General features: G+C 42.3%; 1 protein-coding gene across 1 annotated transcript in view; it reads right to left on the reverse strand.

Annotated features, from left to right (window-relative positions):
- Positions 1-921: 921 nt before the first annotated feature.
- FSTL4 (follistatin like 4) overlaps positions 922-17,179 on the reverse strand; it is an 85,390-nt gene continuing 69,132 nt past the window's right edge. The window contains exons 7-10 of the mRNA XM_019534728.1: positions 13,109-13,258; positions 12,321-12,428; positions 8,478-8,587; positions 922-4,297 (exon numbers count right to left, since the gene is read on the reverse strand). Coding sequence (XP_019390273.1) covers positions 3,595-4,297; positions 8,478-8,587; positions 12,321-12,428; positions 13,109-13,258 — 1,071 coding nt within the window. The 3' untranslated portion in view covers positions 922-3,594. The remainder of the gene's footprint in view (positions 4,298-8,477; positions 8,588-12,320; positions 12,429-13,108; positions 13,259-17,179) is intronic.

Here is a 17,179-nt window from a genome sequence, read left to right on the forward strand (position 1 = left end):
GCCCCACTTGTCTATCTATGTTACAGAGTTCTGGCATCAATTAGCAAAAATGTCTGTGCATGTATTGGACTGGGAGGTGTTTGCAAAGGGGTCAAACATGGTAAATCAGGGAACAAACTGGGAAAGTGACCAAAATTGCCAGGTTAAGATTTTCCAGTAGCTCCCTGGGCATGAAAAGGAGCCTTCTGGGTGGCTCCTGCCTTAGCTGATGTTAATCCAACTGGTTTCGAGGGTTTGCTCACCCAACACCTGCAGAATTCTAACAGCGATTCACGTGTGAAGGTTCAAAACGTCAAGCCAGACAGGAAAAAATGAAATACAAATGGGACACTCACAATTTTTGGTTTCAAATCACAGGACTCCTGCTCTTTTCCCTACCCCGCTTTTTGAAACTTGGACTGTTTCAAAGCTGCTTGCTGCTCATGTCTTAAGCTGAATAGCTAGTGCTACTAAAAGAGATTCCCTTAGTTAGACTAGAGCAGAGGAAGAAAAGGTCAATGTTGAGAACAGCAAGGATAGTTCTGTTGACCTGTCACTAAATTTAAGCAATGAATGGAAACTACATGTGACCTCTAGGACTGGATGCCTATTTTAAACTAGCCCCTTTTTTTTTCTTCCTGACCTCCTCATGTCCATCAGACTGACCACCCAAATGACACATGCGTATGTCAAAGTAACTAATTATCTGTTAATTCAATTTAAACTCATTTAAGGTCATCACTGTGATTAGTAATTTATTAACCAGGAAAGAAATGAGATGCGGTGGAGAAACTGTTACTTATACAGCAAAGGAATGGAAAAGAAACTAACTGTGGGGATTTAATACGCTTGCAGTCACAGTTGAAGGCAAATGCGTGAAAACTTTTCAGATACACAGAACCTGGTGTTTTCTGTGGCGTGAGAAAAAAATCCAGATTAACAAATGTGCAGCACTTTAATGTTGGATTGACCATCATTGGAACTGTTCACAAATAGCATGGACAATCTAAATTGTACTTCATTTTCTAAGTACGGTATAGCCAGTAGGATAATTTAGAAAACACATCACCAGAACGTGGGCTGAAGAAGGGAAGGACGGGAGCATCTTTGGAAGGTTAAAGTGGGAGTTTTCAAGTGAATCCTAGTCCTATATTTCCAGACAAACAGAAAAAAAGTGAGGTGTCGTACACATCTTTCACATCCTATATATAAACCAGTCTCAAGAATATTTACCTGAACGGATATTTACAACTTTTTTTTTGTAAAATATTCTTATAAAAGTAATATTTGCTTGATCTATGGCACAATGAATTTCTCTACAGGGAGACTTTCCATAGGCATAATCAAATATTCAAGAAATCATAAAAGGTAACACTAGAGCAGTGGTTGGCCTAACAAAACATTTTCAGGATGACTGTGATATATGAGTACAGCTTTGTTTTAGAAAGGAGTTGTGCATATTTAGAAGTACTTACAAAGTTGATCTCCTCCTTTCCTAGACCTGTGTATGTTTCCACACCAGATGAGTAGCGAACCATGAAAAACATGCATTTCTAAATGAAGACTATGCCAATTTGTATGTGTTTGTGTTCTAATGGTGGGATAGTCTCTTCTAACCCCTATGGCTCATAAGAGAAAATATATAGGTTTCTGCCTATCAGTGGTAGAAAGGGCAATTTAAAGGAGGTCATGTTTAATGAATTCATAGGATTCATTTCCTCTTCTTTGTCTGCCTGAACAGGTTTTAAATTATTTTTTTACAGAACTAAGGTGGTTCAAGTTACTTGATTTTACAGCCATCCGAAAATGCAACTCTTTTGGTAAACGGTAAACATTTAAAGCAAAGGTTACTGGAGTTAGTCTGCAGTCTTTTGATTTAAAATCCTTTCATGTGCATTGTGAAGAAGGTGACTCTTAAGCATCTGTGTTTAAAAAACCCCCCCAAAACAACGGTTACTGCACCTTTTAAGTACCACTGTATATATTCAGAAATTGCTTTCGTATAAACTCTGGGCAACAAAGGTCGTTTTAGAGAATAGCTGTCTCCACATCATTCAAAAGGCCAAGTGCTGTGATGCAACAGATGCCTATCTTAGAAGAGGGAGCTTGCACCAACATCAAATTTACCTTTTCAAAGCAGTGTGTGGGGTATAGCCGCTCATCTTCTGCTATTTATAAAGAATTTGTATGGCTTGAATAATTTTGAAAATGTATCGATAGCTGCTGTTATCCTGATTATTTCATGGTGATGAAAAGTGAAAGCTTCAAAAAGGAACTGGTGAGTTTTTCTTTTATATCTCTCTAAATGTGCAAATGAATGTACATTTTTATGGGAAAGCAACTTAAATTTCTCAATGCCAGCTGTTGCATTCTGGGGTAATTTAATTGGTTTTACATGAATCTCTTTGCTTGTAACTAAATGGTGATTGACTATAAACAAGAGTGCTATAAATGGAAAGAAAAAGCAAAAGAAACAATCTCTAAGAATCTTTGTTGAGAGACATGTAAATTAAGGATTAGATTATAAAAGGCGAAAGCTTTCCGTTAAAAAAGTACTGCTGAAAGTCTTGCATTTGGAGATTTTGCCCTTTGTTTTATGAAGAACCAAGTGACTTCAATGCTAGTACATTTTTAATGAGGGAAATGAGGAACTTCTAGGACAACCTCTCATGGGAGCACCCTCGGCTACTTTCCCGCGTGCTGGAATGCATGCGTTCTTGCACACAATGACGGATCTGACTTCTGTCACTCGGTGCCTAAGGTGCAGCGCTCTGCTTCTTGATAATGTAGAAAATTCAACCAATCAGACTCATTCATGTTTTCTAGCTTTAAAATCAACCCTACCACCTCATTTTTTTTCAGCAACAAGTTACTCAAATACAATTAGGCGATATTCTTTTTACCTACCAGAAGAGGTGGGACTTTACAACATTGCTTTTGGTAGTGCCAAGAGCAAAGGAGAGGGAAGAAAAAGAGCTGTGAGTAGCTATTTCTGCCATTTTTGGTTTTAAAAACACCTCAAAGTATTCTTTAAAATCCATCCTGCAAAGAAAACGTATCAGTTTTCATTACATCTCTCCCTAGATTTCTGCATTTTGAAAAATGCTTTTTGTGATGTTAATTTTTCCCTCATCACTCACAGACGAGTATTAACTGCAGTTTTGCCTCTGGCTTTTCCACTCTACATTAAAGGTGGTATAGTTAGGTGGTTCAATAACCAGAGGTACAGGCGGTTTGGTGTGTAGACTGAATGAAAATTGAGAACTTGAACATAAGACTTGTCATTCCTGAAACTCAGAAGCTGTTTTGTTCTACAGAACTGCCAAGTTACATGGTTCATATAATACCTCAGTGGAGAAATTATTCCTTTTCCCAGACTATGTTCTTTTCATAACCATAAATCATACTTCCAAACAAAAAAATTCCCAACAAGACCCACTTTCTATTAGCAGAGCATACCTTATACTAGAGAACTTGCAAGTAGACCAGTGTTGCACCATGAAGCTTATACAGGTTTTTTTTCCAGTGTAAAAATATACAATGCGACTGCTTGTTTGTTGCAGTGTAAAGGTCCAATCAGTATTTGTCTGCTGCTGGCTCTACTTTTTTGCCCTTTCATACTTCTCCAACCCAGACCACTGTGTTACCTCTCCTGATACCTGAAATCTCACAGCGTAATGTGTTTTGTCTCCCATTAATAACAAACAGTGAATCTTTAGCTGGTGTAATAAGGTACTGTCCAAATAATCCACTGTCTTTCATAATTCTGTTGTAGCTGCTCCATGGCCAGTCTTTGGATATGATAGGGTCCTTTAAATTCTTCAGGACATTCATTTTCCCTGTTGACAGCTCTACAAAAAGCACATCTGTTTGCAAATGTGAAGTAGCATATATATAGTACTGGTTGCCTTCAGTGAAAGAGGGTTGAAATGTCAGATCAGATATATGCACATTTGTTTGTAAGTCATAAATCAACTTGATTTCCCCTTGGATGGTTATTGCCTGGACCTTGATCCTGCCACTGTCTTCATCTGCACTGACCAAAAAGCATCCATCAGGTGAAATATACGGTGTGCCCGATACGTCGCTGTTGGGGCCGATCACAGAATCTGTAACACTGTCAATAATAAGCTGGGGAAATGCAGTTACCGACGTATTCCTTTTACACTGGACAAAGAAGTAGCCACCCAAGTGTGTATAGGCCATGGTCTGTGGGACGCAGCTATAGTTTTTGAAGCTGATAGTCTTGATGTGGGTCACAGTTTCCAGGTCAATTTTTTGAACTGCAGATTTCGATTTGTTAAAGATGAAACCAAACCTGAAACAGAAAACATGACACTGAAGTCATCTCTGGAGACTTGGTGACATGCTTGAGAGAACTCATAAATCAGCAGAACTGGAAGACTCAATCCCATTGCCTTGTGTGTAATGTACCCTCTTTTCTACATGAAGCCTCTGTCCTTCTCAGTCTTCTAAAATGTGCTAAAAAAGCAATGTTTTTGGTTTACTATGGGATTACAAATTAGGGACCTGAATGCTGCAAGCAAGATTCCTTGCTCACTTGAGTTGTCCTACCAACATTAGTAGTCCGCTTTCACTGGGAAGGCCTACTTTAACACAGGAACAGTATGCAGGGCTATGTTCCACTTGATGGATAACTACTTCAGTTGCAAATTATTCTGGATCTGTATGACCAGCATGGATTTCAGTTGTTCTGTGGCTTGATATGGCACCTTGTCTAAATACAGCATATTTGGGGCCTAATCCCTAACAGGGGAAAAGGGGCAAAGGTAGTTTGAAACCTGCTCAGTGCCCTAAATTCCAGGTCTGCTCATCCCGTTCCCCTGCCCTATATTAGACCAGACTGAGAGCAGTTCTAATTGACTTGCTGCTAATGGCTCTAGGGGTCATTACAGGAGGCAGGGATGTTAGGGTGCAGGGTACCCTCTACCTAATAGTTCTCTCAGACGATCCCCCTTAGAGAGGCACCAGTGCAGTGGAAAATAGGGGTCTCTGTTTTCAGTCTCTAGAGAGACTAGAAAATAAAATGAACCCAGATTAAATGTTCTATAAAAGGTACATGCTACAGTGCATCTGACCTTTGTTGAACAGAGGAAAAGGTCAAGAATAGCCAAGCAATGTTTCTATTTCATTTGAAAGGAGGACCATAGAAATAGCACATTCTATGTTCCCTCCAAATCACAGGTCACTGATATTCACTTACGAGACTGAAAATTAATTTTACATTGAGTGGCTGCTCATCCATTCAGTGCAGAGAGAAGGAAATTAATGGAATATTTTGGTTTGCAGCTCTTCTCGGAAAGATGTAAAAATCACTTTATGAAATGTTGCAGAAGACTTGTGTGCACACAGTTAAAGTATATATATTTTTTCCTAAAACAGTGCATTTTAATTCCTTATTCTAAATCAGAGCATCAGTGAAGGCATTCAGCAGTGATTTTACTCCTGAAGAAGAAGCCACTGTTTTGTAGGATCCCGTGAAAATCACTGGGTTCAGTCTTTCATTTCCCTATTATGCTCACATCCTTTAGACGTTTCACTTAAAATATCTGCAGTGGAGATTCATAGGGTGCTCTGTATGAAGGAAATTGAAGATGACACCTGGATTTCTCCTGGATGACTGCACATGGAAAATTGTTGGTTTTGTTTTATTTTTTTTAAAGACCTTCTTACGTAGCATTTGTTTCAAGGCTTCCTTAATAGTTGGCCAAATGCCTAAACAAGTGAAAAATAAAGTAGGCTCTTATCATAAACTCTAATTTGAAAAAGTGGGTCAGAATGTGCATTATGTGCACACAGCTGTTGACGAGATGCTGTGCCTGTACTCTGACACCTCGATTAAAAAAAATCTCACTTTTAGTGTGTTCTTAATGAACAACAACCTACCCAGTCTACTAATTAAATGGGTGAATTCCTAGATTTTTAGGTAGTTGAGGTAGGTAGTTGACAGAAACAGGTAACAGTATTTTGGCACTCACGGGAGACAAAATCCAATGTAAACAACTCTGTAGTAAGTGTCGTGTGTCCATGCCAGAAAGGTGGAATTCTGGAAATGTGCCCATGGAAATTTGCCACGAGTAAATTAAATAGAAAAATAGTAATAACATTTTGTATTTTGCACAGGAAAAACACTCTAAGCTATCTCTTTGGATATAGTTAAGTGCTGCTCTTTTCTTTAAGGAGGAGGAGGAGGGCAGGAAGAGCCCTCTAAGTAGTAGGCTGTTATATGACAGGTTGGTGACACTTTCACAACCCATTTTAAGTGAAGTCAGCCGTGGCTGCTGTGCTGTGTTTTGTAACCCAGTGCTGTTGGTATGTGGTCTATATGCTCTAAGCATGTCTCATGGACTGGACCTCTAGAGGACTTGGATAGTGAGCTCAGCCAACAGGGCTGGCATCCCAAGCATGTACAGTAACAGCATGGTAGGAGGCTACATTAGTTTTCTAGCAAAATCTTAGGTGCCTGCAACTTCTCAGGCACTTGGGCGGTTAGGTGGGGAATTTGCAGATTGTCCTCTTCATCATTACTCTGGACAGTCATGATGCGGGGCATGCAAATAGCTATTTGAGATGCAGGTAGCCAACAGCTATCTGTTATGCCTTAACCACCCTGGGCAGTGAATCTTAACTGACAGTTAGGTGGCACTGAAGCACTTGAACCAGATCACAAAAACTTATCAGTGGGCGCGTCTATGTGTGCCCCCCATGGCGCAGTTGTTACTGCAGCATCATTTAGTACTTCCTAAAGCATAGCGTAGTAACTGCTGTTATTGCACCATCCCGGTGGTGCAGTTATTTTTAGCAGCTATGTTGCTATAGTGAGGTAGTTCATCACTATGATAATGTAGCATCAGTGTCATGGTAGCAATGAGCTACATCGCCATAGCGTCTCATGTAGACATGCCCACTAAGTCCTACTTTAGTTATGTAAGTACAAAATCATGAACGCTGCATGCCCCTGGGGGCTAGAGGGGCATGATGAGCTTCTGCAGGTGGCAGCAGTGCTGTTGGCAATGGGAACATGACAGCGGCAAATGGGGAGCTCCTGCAGGTGGAAGTGGCACTGTCGGGGTGGGGGGCGGTGGCAACTGTCAACCAGTGGTCGGCAACCACCCGCAGACACCATCGGCTTGTCAGCGGTAGCCAGCAGCAATGGTGGACCACCCGCAGATGCCATCAGCGGTGTCGGTGGTGAGGTGGCAGGGTAGCAACTGGTGACTGTAGGTGCTGCCAGTAGTGTCAGCAGCGCCTTTTCACAGGGGGTGCACTGCCACACTCAGGAGGTGCACGTGCACCCATATGCACCCTCTATGTGTTGGCAGTGTACAAAATGGTGTCCCTGAAAACCTCTGCTCTAATTCTGAGTAACGCTGGAGGCACCTGAACTCCAAACAAGCCTCAGTTTTCAAAGTTTCATTTCTGTGGAAATCCAAAACTGCTTCAACTGTGCTATGAGCTAGCTTATGTCTAACCCTGTCATGGTCCACAAAGAATGTGTTGTTCTGCTTATGCCCACTGCGGGGCTCAATCTGGTAGTTGAGCTCTGAAAACTTATTGCACGGTTAGTGGGGTAAGCTACACACACAAAATTTCAGTGGCATCCATTGCTTTCTTTTGACTGGAGAAGATGGAGGGGTTGGCTGTGGTGCCAGTTGCACCCTTTGTACAATTACAGCAATCACCTAAGAGGCGGGAGAACCAGATTCATTTCTTTCCTTTGCTCCATAGCCACATGTGTGCTACTTTGCAGAGAAGAATTAAAGAGTCACTGGGCTAGAGTTCTAGATTGCACTCTAAGGGCCTGGCACCTAAGTCAGTTGTTTTCACAGAGCCCAAGTCCAGTTTTTGTTCCGGGTTTTAGAATTTTAGGGCATTTATACATGTGCTCCGGAAGTGTGTGTGTGTGTGGGGGGGGCTTTAACTAGAGTGGCTCCAAGAGCCGCTGTAATTAAAGCACCTGGAACGTCTCGTGTATCAGTGTTCCCATACTTCAAAATGGTGGCAGGGGCACTTTATCTAAATATCACTGAACGGAGCTTGTGTAGAGACACTGATACATGAGTTGCATGAGGCTGCTGGAGTTTGGTAATTTTTATACTCCAGTCAACTTGGTTCATCGACTCTGGTCCAACGTGCTGGAATTACAGCAGGTTGGAGCAGCCTCCCTGCTTGTGTATAAGCACCCTTAGATTTTTTTTACACACTGGACTTAAGGTTAATGCTTGGTACCTAGAGCCTGGAGGTCAGGGTCCTGGTCTTTATGCAACCATGGACTTACAGAAATACTTTGGGCAATTCGCTCTCTGTCTCTTCATGCCTCTGTGTCTGCAGATAACTGCAGTTAAATAACACTTAATGTATCAAGCATTCCTTTATTCATTTGTAAAGAGCTATAAGATGATTAGACAGAGGCCCACTAGATGCACAAAGAACAACAATAAGTATTTATCTTTATCGTCATAAAGTTTGTGTCTTACCTAATGTGATTAATAATAAGATTAGTAGGTGGTATAAAAAAATCATCCACTTCTTCAAATGGTGCCCGGATGATATGCTGATTTTCCCCTGCGCTTGCCTCTGATATTACCTACAATAAATAACCACAAAGTTGAGCACAGTGAAAGCAATGAATAAAACAAAAATAAGTTAATACAGCTTCCATAACTGTGTATTACACCAAAATGATTTTGCTGGATATCTAGTATAACTTCAAAATATTGTTTGGAGTAGCAGTCTTGAAAAATTGTATTAATAAAATGGTATTTTAAGCCTGACATTTGTAAAGTAAGTGCACAACTCTCTTTACGTTCATAAGACAATGCAATCATGCAGGAACTGAAATAGTGTGACAACGCTAAATCCACAGTAATCTATTCCAGACTGTCTAAAATAAACATTTATTTCACGGTCATATTTATTAATCTCACTTAAACGCACAGTCATAATTCACTGACTTGAATGATCAGACACTAACTCACAGCAGTTAATTATCACTCTGAAGGAGAAGAAATGTTCACCCATCTATTGCACCGGATAAAACACACAGAAGAGCAGAAAAAGGTGCTTTCACTTTCTCAATGTTGTCCTCCAGCAGAATGCATACCTTCTGCTGCCATGGAAACTCAGCTTTATTATCTCCCACAACCTCAGCAAAGAGGGGATAGAATTTTACAATAATTAAAATGTTAAATACTGACATTGTTTATGGGGATTGTTTTTTGGTTTAAGATGGCTTAGGTCAATTCATTAGGAGCTTTTGCTAATGTCATGTGCTAATAGGAGTTCTTTTGAATGTATGGCTTCACAATTCATTACAGGCAATCTGAAACCTGAAAAGGCTTAGTTGAGACATTCTGGTCATGCCATTTAAATTTCTTCCAATTAATTTGCTCAAGAAACATGCCAATTCTTGCAGAGTGTTTTCACAAAGCCAGGGAGTTTCCTAGGCTGACTTCCCACAACTAGTAACCGCTAAACAATGGCAGCCCATTACTAGGCTGCAGAGTTGCTTGATAAAGTCCTGATTTCTGAGGGCAGGGAGAAAAAGTAGAGCAAGTTATTCATACAGCGGAATATTTTTATTAGAAGGCTGTGGGAAACCTCTTCACATTAGTCACTACAAACTTATTTTGGAGAAAAACAGGGAAAATAAAAGGTATGCTGCTGCTGCTGTTAATCTGATATTCTCCATGTGTAACCAAAAGGACCATCTGAGAGCTATAGCCTCACAACAAGTTTCCAGCTGTGCAGATAGTATATTCTTGTTAATAATCACCAGCCTGTGCCATCTTTCCTTTAATTACAGCAACCTCTCACAGCTGGATGGAAGAAATTAAGTGGGAAAGGGTAACGAGAACCTATTTTTTTTCCTTCCTGTACCTTGCACCGGGAATGGTTACCCGTAAAGGAAGCAAGCTGATTTTGCTTCAGAAACTTCTCTTTGCCTGTCATCATTCAGTTTCTGTTATCTCAGGAATTGCAATTCTACACTCTATATTTCGATACCCATCAGCCCGTGTGCAGGGTTTCTCATTTGTTTCGTGGGATCCAAATGGCTTGTCAAATACATGTGGCAATGCATGCTGTGGAGTGTCCCGGCAACGGGTCCATTGAAGGTGACTGTCGATAAGCAAAGGACTGGCTTGATAGCTCAGGACGCCACTGAGCTTTTCTGAGGGAACAGGGAGAGGAATCTTCCCAGCTGCAAGTCTGGAGAGGCTACATAGCCTACCTTCCACCTAATCGAACGTGATGCAGTGGACTTGATTTGTGGTTTCAAGTCATGAAGGGCTCTTAGATCATGTAGTCTGTCTCCTGTATACCACAATCCAGCTTCCTTTTAACCAGTTACCCCTATGTTTAGAATAATAACTTGTACTTAGTTTAAGATCATCCAGAAAAAATCTATTGTCTATGTCCTCTAAAAACGAGAGCTGAAAAAGATCCACTGCTGCTAGCGTGTAGCCATAGTCCGTGACTTCTCCCTGGAGCCAAGCTCTGCGCTGCACAGGGGTTTCATATTCCCTGCAGAAAGCCCTCCGAACTTTATGCCTGACCCCTTTGTCCCTACAGACAAAAAGACAGAGGCAGAATTTGCCATTTGGTCTATTCTAAAAATTCAGAATTTGCCCCATTTTTGTGCATGCTTCTCGCCTCCCCCCTTCCTTTTTCTCGCCCCGCTGCCTCGAGGGCTGCTGTGGAAACTATCCAACCATTTTATTCAGTAAGAAGGATTGGAAGCTGAGTGTGCAGAATTTGTTCAGTTATTGCTCCTTTTTACCTCCCAATATTTTAATTCTCTGAAGCAGTGAACAACCCAGGGTTTTTGTCTTTTAAAGAAATCAGAACTTTAGAAATCCATTGAGAATTGGAAACATTAGAATATATTGAAATGAGAAACATTAGAAATCTACTGGGAAATATTCTTATCCTGTGCACCATAGTTATCCCCAAAAGAAGCTGAAGGGGAAAGGAAGTGAAATAAAACCAGTGGAATTCAACGAAAATAAACAGCAGTGCAATGTTTGGAAGAAAGCTTGGTTTCGTACTACGGTAGCTGATACTAAAGAACAGCAGTTAACATCCTGCCCTTCTCTGATGTTAAAAATGAGAAGATGGCGTGTCCTGAGGGACCGATAACTGTCGACGCAGTTCTGAAGGTGCAACAGCATTTACAGCACCATACAATATATGGTGTCATACCCAGCCCTACGTTATCTAGGGAGATTCTAGTGCTGAACCAGAGATAAAACCAGGGTTTAACTTGCACCTATTGGCTGTGTCCAGTCAAGCAGGAGTGTGTGCTTGCAGTGCCAAAAGTAGCAGCGGCACAAATTTGTGCCACTGCTCCGTGCCGCAGCACGCACCCTTGCATGCGCACTTAGTTGAGGGACAAATTGTCCTGCTTTGGGCAAACTGCCTTTCCCCTGCTCAGCAGGATGCGGGCATTGTGGGACTCGTTTGACCGTTGCACAGGTCAGAGTTGTCTTAATTCACACTCCTTAAGAAATGGTCTCTTTGGCCACATCAGACGAGCGCAGACGTTTGGGGACAAGTAGCAGCGATATACTTTGTCCCCAGGGAACACCTGTGCCATGCATGCTGTGGTGCATGGCAGGTTACCCAGGTGGGGTAGGGGAGGCTGGGACCAGCATCTGGGCTGGCCCCAGCAGCCTTATCTGGGGTCCTGGGGGCCTCCCAGGCTTGCAGCCGTGGCACGAAGCCTGGCCAGCAGCTGGCGCGTGGCTCTGACTGTCCAGTCTCCGGTTTTGTGCGGCACATGCTGCTGCCATGTGCGCCACCCTGCCCTTTTTGGGTGTGGGTTTTTTTTAACTCCAGGATCTCCTGGGGCAGCACAGGGAAGGCCTGCATGCACCACATGCCCAACGTCTGTGGTTGTGTGGACGTGGCCTTTTAACTGTAGTATAAGTTCCAATATTTCTTCACTAGAAAGAGAGGTGTGCCCGTATGGCTATCTTGTAAGCACTTTGAGCCAGGTGTGCTTTAAGGATCCTGTCAAACTGAAGTGAGACTACCTAAATCACTGTGAATGTTATCTGCGTATTTATATTTTTCTCAGTTGGTTACCAACTCTTTCTACATGTCCTTCCATGAGGCTCTGTTATCAATCCTGAAACAAAATGGGCACCGGCTGTTCAGCAATCCCCCTGCTGGTCTACAGCACATAAACTTCTCAAAACCAAATCAAACCATCAGAAGTGTAGAGATGCAGGGGGGAGAGGGAAAATGCACAATAGATCTGTCAAGACACAAAATGCTGTTATAGCCAACAGCGCTGTTAGAGAGAAATGCCAACTCACCTGCAGCGTTGGATGAGACTTCTGCATATCACCCCAGCTAAGGACCCAGACTTGGTCATGTGACTTATCATAATGTAATTTGGTAGGTAGGGGATCAACATCCATAGACTTCAAAGAACAGAAATATAAGTGTTTAATTTTATTTAGCAAATTAAAGGTGGCTCATGCAGATTTATGGTAATATTGACTTGCAAACATTGCTAGAAATATGGCTATAAAGTACCACTTCCTCTGCTTTGGCAAGGAAAGTAGTGTGAGCACTCGTCTCACATTAGAACTTGTAGTCAGTAGAACAGGAACCATAGATTCATAGACTGTAGAGTCAGAAGGAACCACAAAGGATCCCCTGCCCATGGCAGGAAAGAAGACCGAGGCCAGATGACTCCAGCCAGGTGTCTAGCAAGCCTTCTCTAGAAGACCTCCAAGTTAGGTGATAGTACCACCTCTCTTGTACCAGTTTCTGCTTGAGTTATGCCTGGGCAATGGCATGTGTTTCAACCTGGCTGTAACTAAGATTATGCTCAGCAAGTGTAGGTTAGACATATTTTTGAATCGAGATAGCTGCAAACTTGGCTCCAGGCACAGTGCAAAGACTATCTAGGCCATAAAACAGTTTTTCTTACACTGAGATCATAGCCTGGTCACTGACTTGGAGTTACCTGATGGGTCAAAACAGTACATGCCCAATGTATTAGCAGAGGGAGCAGCTCCACGGGGCAGGAACCTAATTTGTTGGCATATCAACACTTTTTTATGGTCCATGAACACATTTCTCCCTTGATACATACCTGCATGACTTTCTGGGTCTGGATATCAATAATCAGTATTCTATTTTGCCTGGGCTGTGTCACATAAATATACTTGTCTCTGACATTGATGGCTGAAGCCCAGAGGCAGGACTGAGTGGCTTCACCTTCAACTTCAGGACATATCTCTTCCTAAAAAAAAAAAAGAAGAGATAAGGTTTAATGTGCCTGAGTTAAGCTCCATGCTCTAAGCAGCATGCACTGCATCAATTAAAACTCCACAGGCCTACATTATTTCTTTTATGTTTTTCCCCTGGAAAACATGAAATACTTGTCAGTTTAGGAAGCGCACTGCAGTCTGGACCTACCCCAGTAAGACTAAGGAACTGTGCCGTGCTGCAAGCTCCATTCATATTCAAATAACTACAACACTGCGCAGAACAGACTTTTGAAGTCTGCCTGGTACAAGAAGACTTACGGTGCTGTCAACATTTATTAGAAATAGAAACCTCATTCTGTGGTTTTAAAAACATTGATTTATGTTTAATGGAATTACTGCACTATGGTATTCCTCTTGCCTTCATTCTCAGGTTTAAGAAATCTTACAACGACGCGTTTGTGCTCTTACAGCAGCAGCAGAAGAGAAGTCACTTTATCTTACAGCCCTCCCACAGACAGATAGCAACTATCGTGTTTTGGACTAAATCCTGTTCACCTTATTCACAGCTGCATAGTTCCTTTAATCCAAAGAGACCAAAGATTTGCTGTTTTCTCTAGTGTTTTTTTTTCCTCTTAGTATCTCTTCATTTTTATTTCCCATGAATGGATTTGATTTCTTTAGTATTATTAAGTACCTAGAAATAAACTCCAAACAACAAAAATCTTGCCTTACAAGAGCAGATATCAATTTTTAAGTTAAAAAAGTAAGACCGAGAAGGCTAGATTCTTTCTCCCATTATGCTACTCTGTGATCAAGTCCAGACATGGAGACAAGTGTGGTTTGTGGTGCCGCAAACCTCTCTGCAGCACCACAAACCACACAACCAGAATATTAAAATGTGCCCTGCAATGCAAATTTGCAGTGTGGGGGCAAATTTTGCTACCAGTGTTTCCCTGTAGGGAAAAAAAAGGCAGAAAAAAGAGCAGCACAGTGCACGCTACAACAAATGGAGGCTGGATCCTCCAGGGAGATGCTCTGGCTGCTGGCCAGAGCATCCTATTATTTCATTTGTGCCCTGGCTGCTGGGGGTCGGGAGGAGTGGGGAAAGGGCAGTTTGTCCAAAGCGGGACAATGTGTCCCTCACCAAAGTGCACATTCAAGGATGTGTTTTTTTTGTTGTTGCAAGCGCACACCCCTGCCCATCTGAGCATGGCCCGTGGGTACAAAAATGAGCTTTGGTTTTGGGGGACAGAACATCTCCATCTAGGTCCTATTTCCACCTTGCCACAGCATATGGCTGCACTGGATAGCAACTATCATCACTCTTTTAACCTCCGGCACGTGTACCAGGCATGGCATGCAAGGCCATTTTCCTTGGCATGGGTTGGGGCAGGGAAGGCAGGAACTGTTTGCAGCCTCCTGGCTGCAGCCAGCCCCAGCTCTGGGTCATGAGCAGGGCTGGGGGGCAGGAGCTTTGGGTGGGGGCACAGGGCAACAGCATTACAAAGTAGGCCTTTTGATGTTCTCCTTGTATTTTTAAACTGTAAGTAATTGTGGGCCTGACCCTACACCCATTGAATTCCACATCAAACCTTCAATTAACTTCAGGGAATACTTAATAATACCTTGTATTTGTAGGGTCACAAGTGAACTTGGAAAAACTCATACCTGCTGACTGCCTATTAATTGCTTCCATTCCTTTCCAGCTACTTTGTTTCATAGGGCCTTGTAAACACAGAAAACGTATATTGTTCTAACTATAGAATATAAACCATCTAGTTATAGTGCTATAGTTTATTTCCGTATTACCAGGGGAATAAGTTATACTGCGATAAGCATGTTATTATCAATATAATGCATTGATGCAAGGGGTTCAGTATAACAATTACAGTTAAACCATTACAGCTGCAACTCATATAGTTACAACAGTCCAGAATTTGTGTGTAGACTAGGTTTAAGTTTTGAAGACTTGTTCTCCAAGTTCAGTGAGTTCTGCATAAGGACCTGCCACAATTTTGCAGCCAGCCAAAGTCTAGTCCTGCTTGCTTTTAGTTGGACTTACAAAAGCTCGAAGACCTGTTTGACATTTTTTTAAACCTCTCTTTTTCCTTTGGTTCTTGGGTTCTTTTCAAGGTGCATTTTCTGGGCTACTTTTTCAACACATACAGTTCTTCAGAAAAGAATCAGAGAGGTCTGCTTTTGAGTCGTAACAGCTGTAATAAGGTTTAATAATATGTCCATGCTGAGGGATAACCTCCTGGGTGAGGATCAGAGTCTGGGCTTATAAGAAGACATATTAAAATACTCCAGTGAAGAAAAGACTGTTAACCACAGAGTTTTCAAGACTTACTTAAAAAAACAACAACTTATTGAGGACAAAGAGCTTCGTTCACAAAGTGGGACTGACTCTCACAATGCTTGGTTAGGTCCCACCCCTCTATAGGAGTTAAGTAAGGTCATTTGTAGCCCTGCTCACTATTTTCTAAACTGTGTTAACTGATTCACATCGCCCTGTTCAAATCAGATTTCAGTTTGAATTAAGGGCTAATAGATGATCACTGACCATCAGCCCATTAACAGTCCCAGTTCTCAGCCCCTGTGTGGGTTTATGTGCCTAGCCCTTGGGATTGGAAGTAATTCGGAGGTGAATAAATCTTTTTAAGCATTGCTACATTGTTGCAAACCTACTGCAGTTATCTCAAATGCTGTTCCAGCAGCTGTAATGAGTGTAATTGCTCTGAGTGCTGATGACCATCTCAGGCAACATGTTGTGGGGGAAAGGGGCCAAAGAGGGCTTCCCCACTCCTCCACAGACCAGTAGCTCCTGTGCTTGGATAGGGCTGGGGGCTCAGTCAGGATATTTGCTGCTTAGTCACTCTGAACTATTGTTGGCACATTTGCTTTTGTAAAGGTGTTACTTTGTGCCTGATAGCCTCTGTTGTGTTGCAAAATCCCAGCTTAGTTTCCCTTGTGGGGATTGATGTTCGCAATGCTTATCTGCTGAATTCCTAAGGACCATTTTTTCTAAAAGCAATGCTCTGTGTGTGTGTGTGTGTATATATATATATATATATGTATGTGTGTATATATATGTATATAAATGTATATGTGTGTGTGTGTTGATACAGTTTAAATTGTCTAGTTTGGACAGCCCTAGTCTGCATTAATTTTAATCTGCATTCAGTGAGGATTCATTCATTTGGCCCGGAGTTAATTTTAATTTGGACTACAGGCATCCACGCGTATGTAGCGACCACTGTAGTCTGGATTAAATTTAGAAAAACGTAACATCTACAAATGGCCTATGTGCCTAACCCAAATGACAGGGAGGTGCCTACTTCTGCTTGTGATTCAAGTTCTTTCCAGGAGTCAAGCAAGCAGGCCCGTCTTTCAAATACCAGGGCTGAGGACTGCCACTGGTGAGCACTGACAATCCATCTGCTCCCCCACTGTGGGGGAGGAAGAGTGGGTCACGGGCCCCCAAAGGCTGCAGTGCACTTACTGACAGCCAGCCACCTCCCAAGCTGGGGATTTGCAGCATGCTCACAGCTTGTTGGTGAGCTCACTGGGAGACTGCTACCTGTTTCCCTTTCTGCACAGTACAGGAGCATGCAGGCTCCCAGTGAGTGTAGGACTGAATAACCCGAAACACCTGCATGCCTTTAGGGTGGCTTTGTAGCACTCCAGCCAGTGTGGCTGGCCTTGTCTTTCTGTGTCTATAGTTCTACATTTTTGTGGCACTTTTAATACTGCAGATGGAAAGTCTCTCCGTGGCCTGTGAGTCATTCTCATTGTCTTTTTCAGTCCCTTACTTCTCTGCCTCCTTTTGGCCCTGCAGAGATTTCCTATCTGAGTGCCATGTGGGTTGGGTTCAAGAGGAGAGCTGGAGAACTCTTTGGGGAACGGTGCACCTGTGACCTGGTGGCTGGAGCACTTTGCTAAGAAGTAGATAT

This window comes from Crocodylus porosus, unplaced genomic scaffold, assembly GCF_001723895.1.
Source record: "Crocodylus porosus isolate Cpor-Errol unplaced genomic scaffold, CroPor_comp1, whole genome shotgun sequence".
In the NCBI taxonomy this organism is placed as follows: domain Eukaryota; kingdom Metazoa; phylum Chordata; order Crocodylia; family Crocodylidae; genus Crocodylus; species Crocodylus porosus.